Source organism: Vulpes vulpes, chromosome 15 (assembly GCF_048418805.1).
Source record: "Vulpes vulpes isolate BD-2025 chromosome 15, VulVul3, whole genome shotgun sequence".
In the NCBI taxonomy this organism is placed as follows: Eukaryota; Metazoa; Chordata; class Mammalia; order Carnivora; family Canidae; genus Vulpes; species Vulpes vulpes.
Window position 1 is genome coordinate 109,625,280 of NC_132794.1, and position 14,000 is coordinate 109,639,279.

General features: G+C 47.1%; 1 protein-coding gene across 8 annotated transcripts in view; it reads left to right on the plus strand.

Annotated features, from left to right (window-relative positions):
• DMBT1 (deleted in malignant brain tumors 1) overlaps positions 1-14,000 on the plus strand; it is a 93,064-nt gene that overhangs the window by 55,440 nt on the left and 23,624 nt on the right. For all 8 annotated transcript variants that reach the window (XM_072740297.1, XM_072740300.1, XM_072740301.1 and 5 more), the window contains 9 exons: positions 457-489; positions 2,869-3,192; positions 3,623-3,652; positions 5,798-5,830; positions 9,024-9,347; positions 9,786-9,815; positions 10,411-10,443; positions 12,406-12,729; positions 13,406-13,435. In XM_072740297.1, coding sequence (XP_072596398.1) covers positions 457-489; positions 2,869-3,192; positions 3,623-3,652; positions 5,798-5,830; positions 9,024-9,347; positions 9,786-9,815; positions 10,411-10,443; positions 12,406-12,729; positions 13,406-13,435 — 1,161 coding nt within the window. The remainder of the gene's footprint in view (positions 1-456; positions 490-2,868; positions 3,193-3,622; positions 3,653-5,797; positions 5,831-9,023; positions 9,348-9,785; positions 9,816-10,410; positions 10,444-12,405; positions 12,730-13,405; positions 13,436-14,000) is intronic.

Consider the following 14,000-nt stretch of genomic DNA (forward strand, 5'->3'; position numbering starts at 1 on the left):
TGGGTAGGGGATGGCGGAGACTGGGTGACGGGCACTGAGGTGGGCTCTGACAGGATGAGCACTGGGTGTTATTCTATATGTTGGCAAATTGAACACCATAAAAAATAAATTTATAAAAAAAAAGAAAGTAAATATTCAATTCAGAATATGGAGCATTTGAGAAATAGGCACCAACAGGACTCCTTCCAGTGCTTGTGTGTTCCAGAATTCTTTCCTGTTGGAGAGTCATCCCCAAAGTGTTCTCTACTCCATGGTTCAGATAGTCAGTGCCGAGTATGTTGGGAACTACTAGCGCCATACTCCAGGCCATCTGGGCCATTCACAGTGTAAAGTGGAATTGTCCAGACTCTGAGAAGTACATCAGGAAGGCATAGAATTGACCTTTCCTACCAACTAACGAGCACAGAACGAAGAGTTACCCAGTAAAGTCCTAAAATTACTTCATTTTCTTTCTAGATTGGTGGCGCCCTGTATCTACAACCACTCGTGGTAGGTATCTTATGTTTCCACTCAGGACACGGGGTTATCATCCCCAGACAGGCTGTCCATGCAGTAGAGGCCTGTAAATGCACAGGCCGCTTGAACTTGTGCATGTAACCTATGCAGATCTGCCCCACCATACACTGCACCCAAGATGCACGCACACACACAGCCTGCCTTTCCCTCAAGACGTGCAGCCTTTTTATCCTTCAGGCTTCGTGGAAAACTTTGTTCCATAAGGAGAGCTACTTGCCCTGCCTGTCTAGATTGAACAAGGCATTCTTCAAAGAATCGAATGTAGACTTCTATATCTCGAGGAATCTCAAAAGCTCTGAGAGAAGGGAGGCAGACAGTAAATGGATAATAACACAACTCATCTACTCTTTACAAGTAAATTTTCCATCCTAGAATGGCTATTTCTTCACTCTTAAGAACTGAAATGGCCACTTGAGGCCGTCCTTGAATATTTCTTCCCATCATATTAATCGGCTGCCTGTGATCTCATTACACACTTATGGACTCCAACGAGTTAGCTAGACCCCAGTTGCACAGGCTGACCTCCTGCACTAGGGCACTAGGGCACTAGGGCACTAGTCACTTTTGCCTTGCAAAGAGTGAGAGCATTGCACCTGAGCTGGTGGACTTGGAGTTATGTTCAGCTGTGTCCACACTCATTCTTGCAGTTCCCACATGGAGACAGTGCAATGACTTGGTGGCCTCTTTTGAGCCTGGCAGTGATATTCAACCTGCCGGAACCTCAGTTCCCAGCCACATAAAGACACGCAATGGCAATAGGACAAGTGTTAGGCTCCCTCAGGACTGAGGGATTTGGCAGTACTGGCTCTGTCTACTCTGGAGCTCATGGAGGCCTGCTCAGGGGAGACACAGCATGATGTTCTTTGACCTTTGATTCTGTTGCGACACCAATTCGCTTTGTATCTGACTTGTGTTTCTTTCTACTAGCTGTTCCAACCATATCAACCATCCAGCCATTTAAGTCTTTGGGCACCCCACTTGGAATGTTTCTCTTCTTCTCAACCATCTGTTTTCTCTCCATTTGGATGAATCATTGCTTCTTAAGGACCTTGTGGGCACATTTTGTGGTTCCCAGTCACTGAGTCTCTAACAGGCAGGTCTTAAGTAGGTGTGGGATTCAAATTTTCCCATTTTTTTCCCTTGGGATCGGCCTGGAGGCCGGTGAACAGAGGTGACCGGTGTCAGTGCCACGAAAGGTACTGTACAGAGGCTCGTGGGTCACTGTGCGCAAAAACAGCTGGCACACCAAGATGCCAACGTGGTCTGCAGGTGGCTGGGCTATGGCTGGCCCACTTTGGCCCCTGGAAATGCCTGCTTTGGTCAGGGCTAGGGCCCGATTTTCCTGGACAACGTGGGCTGCTCTGGGCACAAGTCCAACAGCATCTGAGGATTTTACTGTCTCTGTATCCTCATCAACACTTCTTCTTTTGTCTCATTTACTGTTGTGATACAATAAGCAGACGTACTTTCTTGCTTTGGTTAGGATTTGCATTTCCATCATGACTACTGATGGTGGGCCTCTATTCTTGGGCTCGTCACATCTATCCATCTTCTGTGAAGAGTTGGGACCTCATTTTATAGAAGCTTGAAGGCCTGAGTATCACATATGGTCAGTGCCCTAGACCTGCTCATGGGTAGAGAAGGCAGGGTCCGGGGGACACTGAGGAATCATGATGTCTGCTACGGTGCTAAGTGTGCCAAAAGGCCTTCCCACAAGCTGACCTAATGAGGCAAGTTTTGTTGGCTTTCTGTCTCCAGGAGGCCTGGGTAGCTCTAAGAATGCAGAGCAACATGACCGTGACAGGTACTCCTGCCTGTTGTCATGAATGAGGATTGTTAGATTCAGTAGATGTCTGGGCCTTGAGAGAACAGGAGCAAGTCAACATCAACAAAGGATCCTACAGAACAAGCTTTGGGGCCTGGAACAGAGTCCGTGATATACCACAGTGGGGTGAAGATAGACACTCTGAACGCTAGAACCTAGGACAGCACCTTGGGGCAGCAGGGCCGTTTCTCTGGGCATAAAGCTTGTGTTCAAAGTAGTCTCAGTGGCATAGATCAGGCTACTGGTTTCTGCCTTCCCCCACAGCATGGCAGGGCAGGCTCAAGAATTCAAATCCTAATTTTTGGGGAACCAACAGTGAACACTCCTAAGTCAATTGACCCTCACGGGTGGCATCAAGTGGCCCCTTGAGTTGGACTGATGATGAGAAGGTTTCAGAGGGTCCCGTTGCTGGGGAACATTAATCATACCCAGGGCACCTGGGCCCGGAAAGAATTACCCTGCCCTGAGAATGAAGGAGTTCTTCTTTCGAGAACACAGTGAAAGACAATTTTCCTGTCTCCTGGTAGGGACCGATTCCGGGTTGGCCCTGAGGCTGGTGAATGGAGGTGACCGGTGTCAGGGCCGTGTGGAGGTCCTGTACAGAGGCTCGTGGGGCACCGTGTGCGACGACAGCTGGGACACCAATGATGGCAACGTGGTCTGCAGGCAGTTGGGCTGTGGCTGGGCCACCTCGGCCCCAGGAAATGCCCGCTTTGGTCAGGGCTCGGGCCCCATTGTGCTAGATGATGTGCGCTGCTCTGGGCATGAGTCTTATCTGTGGAGCTGCAGCCACAATGGCTGGAACTCGCACAACTGCAGGCACTCTGAGGACGCAAGTGTCATCTGCTCAGGTGGGTCCTCACGAAATTTGCCCTCTGGTTTTGTTTGTTAATTTGTCTAGACAAACTATTCCTTTCAATGTTCTATCATCTTCCTGATTTCGCCAAAGGGCAGGGGTTTCTCTCATAGCTTGACAGGAACCTGCGTCACCCGTCATCCTGGCGTACCTCAGGTTGAGGTATGGACCTCAGCACCTTCTTTAAGGAAACCCACAGAGCAACTGAGTGTGAGAGGGCATATAGCTTTTGAGTTCAAATCCTTCAATACTGTTCTTTGTGAAATCCTGCCCCTGAGGTGTAGTTTACAGCTCTGCCCCCACGACCACTCCCAGAAAGTCTTTCTTGTGCTAGTGCGGACGGACCTTCAGAATTTCTGTTTGTCCTGAGCCTGGGAAGCTTCTTTCTGCACATGATTCTGATGTTGTGTTCTCTTTCTTTGCAGGATCTACAGGAGTTCCTCCTACTACGCCAGGTGAGTAGCTGTGTCCAGCCCAGCATGTATCTTGTCTGGAATTCAACTCTCGTGTTTGTAGAAGTGAAAAAGAGCCCCAGGGTCTTCCCTTGTGAGACCCTGGTATTCCCTACGGTTACCACCAGCTGAGTCCCCAGATCCTTGACTCCTAATTCGTTGAGGGTCCAGGCCCATCTGGGTCCCCCACCCCTTTCTGTTGCCCGGTTTTTTTTTTCCTATTATTTTTTTTTTAATTTAAATTTAATTGGCCAACATATAGTACATCATTAATTTTGGATCACATGATGTGATGAGCCCTCGGTGTTAGACACAACTGATAATTTACTGAAAACTGCACATAGTTTTTTAGAGCATCACCAAAGACACTGTGACTTCCAGTCCCAAGGACACTTGATTTTTAAAAGTCACCAATGTTAGGACTACCTTTAATGAATCTGTAACCAGAAGCTTGCAGCCTAAGATAGGGAATTCAGGGTATTTTTTTTTTCAGCAAGTAGAATCACTCTTCACCTCAGAACCTACTTTTCTGGATACAGACTACATTTTCTTGGTGGAAGACATGACATTAAATGGCTTCAAAACTTTGAATATTTAATACATACAAAAGAATGTGTTTACATTTCTGGCAAACCTATGGAGCATAGTAGACCAAACACCTGTACACCAACACCCATGAAGCCATGATCCATCTGGAGAACCAGAATAAGACCAATACTCATGAATTTATCTATGGGGTCTTCATGGTCACACCCACTACATACTACCTCAAATGATATGTGAAGTTTATATTTCTAATTCCTTGCTTTTAAATTGCTCTACCTTATTTTGTTTCTCTCTATATGCTGTTTCCTTTTTCCCTGTCTGCCTTTGTGATTCCTTGGATTTTCAGCAATTTGGCTATGATATATTTACTTTCAAATAATACCATGAAACATTACATATAACAACCTGAAGACAGCATTCTCCCAACTGTTCTTGCATATCTTTTGTTCTATTGCCATCATACATTTAGCTTCACATGTGCTACAAACACAATACCTTAGAACTATATTTGCCTTAAAAGGTCAATTTTTAAAGTGATTAAATATTAAATTTATATTGCCCTGCACATCAACTATTCCTGGAAATCTTCATTTCTTTATGTAAACCTGTATTTCTCTCACCCTCTTATTTGTTCTGCTTTAAGACTGTCCTTTGTCATTTTTTATAGTACAGGTCTGCTGATAATCAATCCTCAAGGCCCGTTTTGTCTGAAAAAGTCATTATTTTGCCCTTCATTTCAAAAACTATTTTCACAGGGGACAGAATTCTAGGATGACACATTATTTTCTATGAGCAATTGAAAGATGTCACTTCTTCTTTTTAGATCTACACAGTTGCTGATAAGAGGCCTGTTGTGATTCTAAAACTTTTTAAAACTACTTTTAAGTATTTATTTAATTTTAATTCCAATGTAGGACCTACAGTGGCATATTCATTTCAGGTGTACAATATCGTGATTCAGCACTTCCATACTATCTCAGTGCGGCCCCTCCAAAGACAGATGGGGCACAAGCACTGAGTCACCACTGGGAGGTCACAGAGGAAGAAAGGTCTGGTACCATATTAGTGGAAAGACGAATTAAAAAAAAATTGCTAACAAATTTCTACATTCCGAGTGTGGGCTAACATGAGAACATATGCTTGCAAGCACTCCCAGGCCCTTCTCCATGGACCTCCACTGTGCTCAGTCCAAAGTAGATGTGTTGCCCGGTTTTGACTAGAGATTTTACAGTGGAAATGCTGTTGGTCCCCTCTCTTCATTTCAGATGAAAGGAAATATTCAAGTCAGAATTGGGAGCATCTGAGAAATAGGCACCAACAGGACTCCTTCCAGTGCTTGTGTGTTCCAGAATTCTTTCCTGTTGGGAGAGTCATCCCCAACATGTTCTCTACCCCACGGTGCAGATAGTCAGTGCCGAGTATGTTGGGAACTACTAGCGCCATACTCCAGGCCATCTGGGCCATTCACAGTGTAAAGTGGAATTGTCCAGACTCTGAGAAGTACATCAGGAAGGCATAGAATTGACCTTTCCTTACCATCTAACGAACACAGAATGAAAAGTTATCCAGTAAAGTCCTAAAATTACTTCATTTTCTTTCTAGATTGGTGGCGCCCTGTATCTACAACCAGTCGTGGTAGGTATCTTATGTTTCCACTTCAGGACACGGGGTTATCATCCCCAGACAGGCTGGCCATGCAGGAGAGGCCTGTAAATGCACAGGCCGCTTGAACTTGTGCATGTAACCTACTCAGATCTGCCCCACCATACACTGCACCCAAGATGCACGCACACACACAGCCTGCCTTTCCCTCAAGACGTGCAGCCTTTTTATCCTTCAGCCTTCGTGGATAACTTTGTTTCAATAAGGAGAGCTACTTGCCCTGCTTTTCGAGATCGAACAAGGTATTCTTCAAAGAATCGAATGTAGACTTTTATGTATCAGGGGAATCTCAAAAGCTCTAGAGAAAGGAGGCAGACAGTAAATGGATAATAACACAACTCATCTACTCTTTACAAGTAAATTTTTCACCCTGGAATGGCTATTTCTTCACTCTTAAGAACTGAAATGGCCACTTGAGGCTGTCCTTGAATATTTCTTCCCATCATTTTAATCAGCTGCCTTTCATCTCATTACACAGTTATGACCCCCAACGAGTTAGCTAGACCCAGTTACACAGGCTGACCTCCTGCACTAGGGCACTAGGGCACTAGTCACTTTTGCCTTGCAAAGAGTGAGAGCATTGCACCTGAGCTGGTGGACTTGGAGTTATGTTCAGCTGTGTCCACACTCAATCTTGCAGTTCCAGTGCAGTTCCAGTGCAATCTTGCAGACAGTGCAACGACTTGGTGGCCTCTTTTGAGCCTGGCAGTGATATTCAACCTGCTGGAACCTAGGTCCCAGCCACATAAAGACACGCAATGGCAGTAGGACAAGTGTTAGGCTCCCTCAGGACTGAGAGTTTATGGCAGTACTGGGTCTGTCTACTCAGGAGCACATGGAGGCCTGCTCTGAGGAGATACAGCATGATGTTCTTTGACCTTTGATTCTGGTGCGACACCAATGCGCTTTGTATCTGACTTGTGTTTCTTTCTACTAGCTGTTCCAACCATATCAACCATCCAGCCCTTTAAGTCTTTGGGCACCCCACTTGGAATGTTTCTCTCTTCCCATCCATCCGTTTTCTCTCCATTCGGGGTGAATCATTGCTTCTTAAGGACCTTGTGGGCACATTTTGTGGTTCCCAGTCACTGAGTCTCTAACAGGGAGGTCTTTAGTAGGTATTCAAATTTTCCCATTTTTTCCCATCATTCCATGATTATTCATCTAGTCTTTTCCAAGTGTCCCAAGAGACACTTGCCTGCAGGTTTAGAGAACTGGACATGGGTGGCAAGAGCTTCATCTGAAATGCTGTCTGGGCTGACAAGCAGAGTGGGAGAATGGACCATGGAGAGTACTGATGTCTCTTAAGGAGACATAACGGCAGGCTGGATCCTCCTCAGTGTTCAGGGCTTGCAACACTGTATATCCAATGCAGCATGGAGAGAGGCCGAGCAATGGGAGGCTGCTAAGAGATGCAGGTGCTCTAGATAAAAGGATATACAGCTGGCTCTATGTTGACCCTCAATACCCCTGACTCTTTCTTCCAAGTTCTTTGTGAGAATCCCCTCAGTCGTCTATGAGTCAAGATCGACAAGGAGCAAAGGTTTCTAAAATAGAAAAGAACATGTCAGGCTGGGAGATGTGAAAGGATCTGGCTTATGTATACGTTTTTGACCCAGAAAAGCTAGCAGAACAGGAGACTTGCACAACACACACAGGTGCAAGGAGGCTGGGTGCAGATGAGCCACTGTCATGACGCCTCGGAAAAAATCTCTCAATCTCACTTTGTGGGCAACCAACAATGAATACTCCTATGTCAACTGACACTCAGAAGTACCATCAAGTACCTCTTGAGCTGGAATGATGATGAGAAAGTTTCAAGGGTCCATTGCTGGGAACACTAATCTTACCCAGGGCTTCTGGGCCCTGAAAGAACTATCCTGCATTCAGAATGCAGGAGTTCTTACGAGAACAGAGAGAAAGACAGTTTTCCTTTCGTCTGGTAGGACTGATTTGGGGTTGGCCCTGAGGCTGGTGAACAGAGGTGACCGGTGTCACTGCCACGAAAGGTCCTGTACAGAGTCTCGTTGGGCACCGTGTGCAATGTGAGCTGGCACACCAATGATGCAAATGTGGTCTGCAGGTGCCTGGGCTGTGAGTGGCCCACTTTAGTTCCCGGAAATGCCTGCTTTGTTCAGGGCCAAAATTGTCCTGGGGAACGTGGGATGCTCTGGGCACAAGTCCAACAGCATCTGAGGATTTTACTGTCTCTGTATCCTCATCAACACTTCTTCTTTTGTCTCATTTACTGTTGTGATGCAAATGGGCAGGGATAGTTTCTTGCTTTGGTTAGGATTTGCATTTCCATCATGACTACTGATGGTGGGCATCTATTCTTGGGCTCATCACATCCATCCATCTTCTGTGAAGAGTTGGGACCTCATTTTATAGAAGCTTGAAGGCCTGAGTATCACATATGGTCAGTGCCCTAGACCTATTCATGGGTAGAGAAGGCAGAGTCTGGGGGACACTGAGGAATCATGATGTCTGCTATGGTGCTAAGTGTGCCAAAAGGCCTACCCACAAGCTGACCTAATGCTGCCAAGTTTTGTTGGCTTTCTGTCTCCAGGAGGCCTGGGTAGCTCTAAGTATGCAGAGCAACATGACCGTGACAGGTACTCCTGCCTGTTGTCATGAATGAGGATTGTTAGATTCAATAGATGTTTGGGCCTTGAGAGAACAGGAGCAAGTCAACATCAACAAAGGATCCTACAGAACAAGCTTTGGGGCCTGGAACAGAGTCCGTGATATACCACGGTGGGGTGAAGATAGACACTCTGAACGCTAGAACCTAGGACAGCACCTTGGGGCAGCAGGGCCGTTTCTCTGGGCATAAAGCTTGTGTTCAAGGCAGTCTCACTGGCATAGATCAGGCTACTGGTTTCTGCCTTTCCCCACGTCATGGCATGGCCAGGCTCAAGAATTCAAATCCTAAGGTTGTGGGCAACCAACAGTGAATACTCTTAAGTCAATTCATACTCAGAGGTAGTATCAAGTGGCCCCTTGAGTTGGACTGATGATGAGAAGGTTTCAGAGGGTCGCGTTGCTGGGGAACATTAATCATACCAAGGGTACGTACACTAAAAAAAAAATTATCCTGCCCTGAGAATGCAGGAGTTCTTCATTTGAGAACACAGAGAAAGACAGTTTTCCTATCTCCTGTTAGGGACCGATGCAGGGTTGGCCCTGAGGCTGGTGAATGGAGGTGACCGGTGTCAGGGCCGCGTGGAGGTCCTGTACAGAGGCTCATGGGGCACCGTGTGCGACGACAACTGGGACACCAATGATGGCAACGTGGTCTGCAGGCAGCTGGGCTGTGGCTGGGCCACCTCGGCCCCAGGAAATGCCCGCTTTGGTCAGGGCTCGGGCCCCATTGTGCTAGACGATGTGCGCTGCTCTGGGCATGAGTCTTATCTGTGGAGCTGCAGCCACAATGGCTGGAACTCGCACAACTGCAGGCACTCTGAGGACGCAAGTGTCATCTGCTCAGGTGGGTCCTCACGAAATTTGCTCTCTGGTTTTGTTTGTTAATTTGTCTAGACAAACTATTCCTTTCAATGTTCTATCATCTTCTTGATTTCACTGAAGGGCAGGGGTTTCCCTCATAGCTTGACAGGAACCTGCATCACCCGTCATCCTGGTGTACCTCAGGTTGAGGTATGGACCTCAGCACCTCCTTTAAGGAAACCCGTAGAGCAACCGAGCGTGAGAGGGCATAAAGCTTTTGAGTTCAAATCTTTCAACACTGTTTTTTGTGAAATCCTGCCCCTGAGGTGTAGTTTACAGCTCTTCCCCCAGGACCACTCCCAGAAAGTCTTTCCTGTGCCTGTGAGGACGGTCCTTCAGAATTTCTGTTTGTCTTGACCCTGGGAAGCTTCTTTCTGCACATCGTTCACAGAGACTGATGATGTGTCCTCTTTCTTTGCAGCATCTACAGGAAGCCCTCCTACCACGACAGGTGAGTAGCTGTGCCCAGCCCAGCATGATTCCTGTCTGCAATTCAACTCTAGTGTTTCCAGAAGTTGGAAGAGAGGACCAGGCTCCTCTCTTGCGGTACCCTGGCATTCACTACGGTTACCACCAGCTGAGTCACCAGATCCTTGACTCCTACTTAGTTACCACTACTGGCCCATCTTAGTCTCCTGCACCTGCCTGCTGCCCGGGTTTGTCCTAAGTCTGCAGTGGAAGGCTGTTTGGTCCTATCTGTTCAATTCAGATCAAAGTAAATATTCAATTCCGAATTGGGAGCATCTGAGAAATAGGCACCAACAGGACTCCTTCCAGTGCTTGTGTGTTCCAGAATTCTTTCCTGTTGAGAGAATCATCCCCAATGTGTTCTCTACCCCACGGTGCAGATAGTCAGTGCCGAGTGTGTTGGGAACTACTAGCGCCATACTCCAGGCCATCTGGGCCATTCACAGTGTAAAGTGGAATTGTCCAGACTCAGAGAAGTACATCAGGAAGGCATAGAATTGACCTTTCCTTACCAACTAACGAGCACAGAATGAAAAGTTATCCAGTAAAGTCCTAAAATTACTTCATTTTCTTTCTAGATTGGTGGCGCCCTGTATCTACAACCAGTCGTGGTAGGTATCTTATGTTTCCATTTCAGGACCCGGGGTTATCATCCCCAGACAGGCTGGCCATGCAGTCGAGGCCTGTAAATGCACAGGCTGCTTGAACTTGTGCATGTAACCTACTCAGATCTGCCCCACCATACACTGCACCCAAGATGCACGCACACACACAGCCTGCCTTTCCCTCAAGACGTGCAGCCTTTTTATCCTTCAGGCTTCATGGATAACTTTGTTTCAATAAGGGGAGATACTTGCCCTGCTTTTCGAGATCGAACAAGGCATTCTTCAAAGAATCGAATGTAGACTTTTATGTCTCAGGGGAATCTCAAAACTCTAGAGAAAGGAGGCTGACAGTAAATTGATAATAACACAATTCATCTACTCTTTACAAGTAAATTTTTCACCCTGGAATGGCTATTTCTTCACTCTTAAGAACTGAAATGGCCACTTGAGGCTGTCCTTGAATATTTCTTCCCATCATTTTAATCGGCTGCCTTTGATCTCATTACACACTTATGGACTCCAACGAGTTAGCTAGACCCCAGTTGCACAGGCTGATCTCCTGCACTAGGGCACTAGGGCACTAGTCACTTTTGCCTTGCAAAGAGTGAGAGCATTGCACCTGAGCTGGTGGACTTGGAGTTATGTTCAGCTGTGTCCACACTCATTCTTGCAGTTCCCACATGGAGACAGTGCAACGACTTGGTGGCCTCTTTTGAGCCTGGCAGTGATATTCAACCTGCTGGAACCTAGGTCCCAGCCACATAAAGACACACAATGGCAGTAGGACAAGTGTTAGGCTCCCTCAGGACTGAGGGATTATGGCAGTACTGGGTCTGTCTACTCAGGAGCACATGGAGGCCTGCTCTGGGGAGATATAACATGATGTTCTTTGACCTTTGATTCTGTTGCGACACCAGTGCGCTTTGTATCTGACTTGTGTTTCTTTCTACTAGCTGTTCCAACCATATCAACCATCCAGCCCTTTAAGTCTTTGGGCACCCCACTTGGAATGTTTCTCTCTTCCCATCCATCTTTTTCTCTCCATTCGGGGTGAATTATTGCTTCTTAAGGACCTTGTGGGCACATTTTGTGGTTCCCATTCACTGAGTCTCTAACAGGAAGGTCTTTAGCAGGCGTGGGATTAAAATTTTCCCATTTTTTCCCATCATTCCATGATTATTCATCTAGTCTTTTCCAAGTGTCCCAAGAGACACTTGCCTCCGGGTTAGAGAACTGGACATGGGTGGCAAGAGCTTTATCAAAGTGCTGTCTGGGCTGACAAGCAGAGTGGGAGAATGGGCCATGGGAGAACTGATGTCCCTTAAGGAGACATCTCGGCAGGCTGGATCCTCCTCAATGTTCAGGGCTTGCAACACTGTATATCCAATGCAGCATGGAGAGCGGCCGAGCGATGAGAGGCTGCTAAGAAATGCAGGTGCTATCGATACAGGGATTTACAACTGGCTCCAGGTTGACTCTCAATGCCCCTGACTCTTTCTTCCAGTTCTTTGTGAGAATCCCCTCAGTTGTCTATGAGTCAAGATCTACAAGGAGTAAAGGTTTCTAAAGTAGAAAAGAACATGTCAGGCTGAGAGATGTGAAAGGATCTGGCTTATGCAAATGTTTTTGACCCAGAAAAACTAGCAGAGCAGGAGACTTGCACAGCACACACAGGTGCAAGGAGACAGGGTGAGGAGGAGCCACTGTCATGATTCCTCGGAAAAACTCTCTCAATCTCACTTTGTGGGCAACCAATAATGAATACTCCTAAATCAATTGACAATCTGGGGTACCATCAAGTGTCCCCTTGAGTTGGAATGATGATGAGAAGGTTTCAGAGGGTCCCGTTGCTGGGGAACACTAATCGTTTCCAGGGCATCTGGACCTTGAAAGAATTATCCTGCACTCAGAATGCAGCAGTTCTTCCTTTGAGTACACAGAGAAAGACAGTTTTCCTGTCTCCTGTAGGGACCAATTCGGGGTTGGCCCTGAGGCTTGTGAACGGAGGTGACCGGTGTCAGGGCCGTGTGGAGGTCCTGTACAGACGCTCGTGGGGCACGGTGTGCGACGACAGCTGGGACACCAATGATGCCAATGTGGTCTGCAGGCAGCTGGGCTGTGGCTGGGCCACCTCGGCCCCAGGAAATGCCCGCTTTGGTCAGGGCTTGGGCCCAATTGTCCTGGACAATGTGGGCTGCTCCGGGCAGGAGTCCTATCTGTGGAACTGCCCCCACAATGGCTGGAACTCTCACAACTGCAAGCACTTTGAGGATGCAAGTGTCATCTGCTCAGGTGGGTCCTCACGATATTTGCCCTCTGGTTTTGTTTGTTAATTTGTCTAAACTATTCCTTTCAATGTTCTATCATCTTCTTGATTTCACCAAAGGGCAGGGGTTTCCCTCATAGCTAGACAGGAACCTGCATCACCCGTCATCCTGGCGTACCTCAAGTTGAGGTATGGACCTCAGCACCTCCTATAAGGAAACCCGTAGAGGGATCATTGGGTGGTGCAGTGGTTTAGCACCTGCCTTTGGCCCAGGGCGCGATCCTGGAGACTCGGGATCGAATCCCACGTCGGGCTCCCGGTGCATGGAGCCTGCTTCTCCCTCTGCCTATGTCTCTGCCTCTCTCTCTCTCTCCCTCTCTCTCTCTCTCTCTCTTTCTCTGTGTGACTATCATAAAAAATAAAAATAAAAAAAAAAGAAAATAAAGAAAAAAAAAAGGAAACCCGTAGAGCAACCGAGAGTGAGAGGGCATAAAGCTTTTGAGTTCAAATCCTTCAACACTGTTCTTTGTGAAATCCTGCCCCTGAGGTGTAGATTACAGCTCTGCCCCCAGGACCACTCCCAGAAAGTCTTTCCTGTGCCTGTGAGGACGGTCCTTCAGAATTTCTGTTTGTCTTGACCCTGGGAAGCTTCTTCCTGCACATCGTTCACAGAGACTGATGATGTGTCCTCTTTCTTTGCAGCATCTACAGGAAGCCCTCCTACCACGACAGGTGAGTAGCTGTGCCCAGCCCAGCATGATTCCTGTCTGGAATTCAACTCTAGTGTTTCCAGAAGTTGGAAGAGAGGACCAGGCTCCTCTCTTGCGGTACCCTGGTGTTCACTACGGTTACCACCAGCTGAGTCACCAGATCCTTGACTCCTACTTAGTTACCACTACTGGCCCATCTTAGTCTCCTGCACCTGCCTGCTGCCCGGGTTTGTCCTAAGTCTGCAGTGGAAGGCTGTTTGGTCCTATCTGTTCAATTCAGATCAAAGTAAATATTCAATTCAGAATTGGGAGCATATGAGAAATAGGCACCAACAGGACTCCTTCCAGTGCTTGTGTGTTCCAGAATTCTTTCCTGTTGAGAGAATCATCCCCAAAGTGTTCTCTACTCCATGGTGCAGATAGTCAGTGCTGAGTATGTTGGGAACTACTAGCGCCATACTCCAGGCCATCCGGCCATTCACAGTGTAAAGTGGAATTGTTCAGACTCTGAGAAGTACATCAGGAAGGCATAGAATTGACCTTTCCTTACCAACTAACGAGCACAGAATGAAAAGTCATCCAGTAAA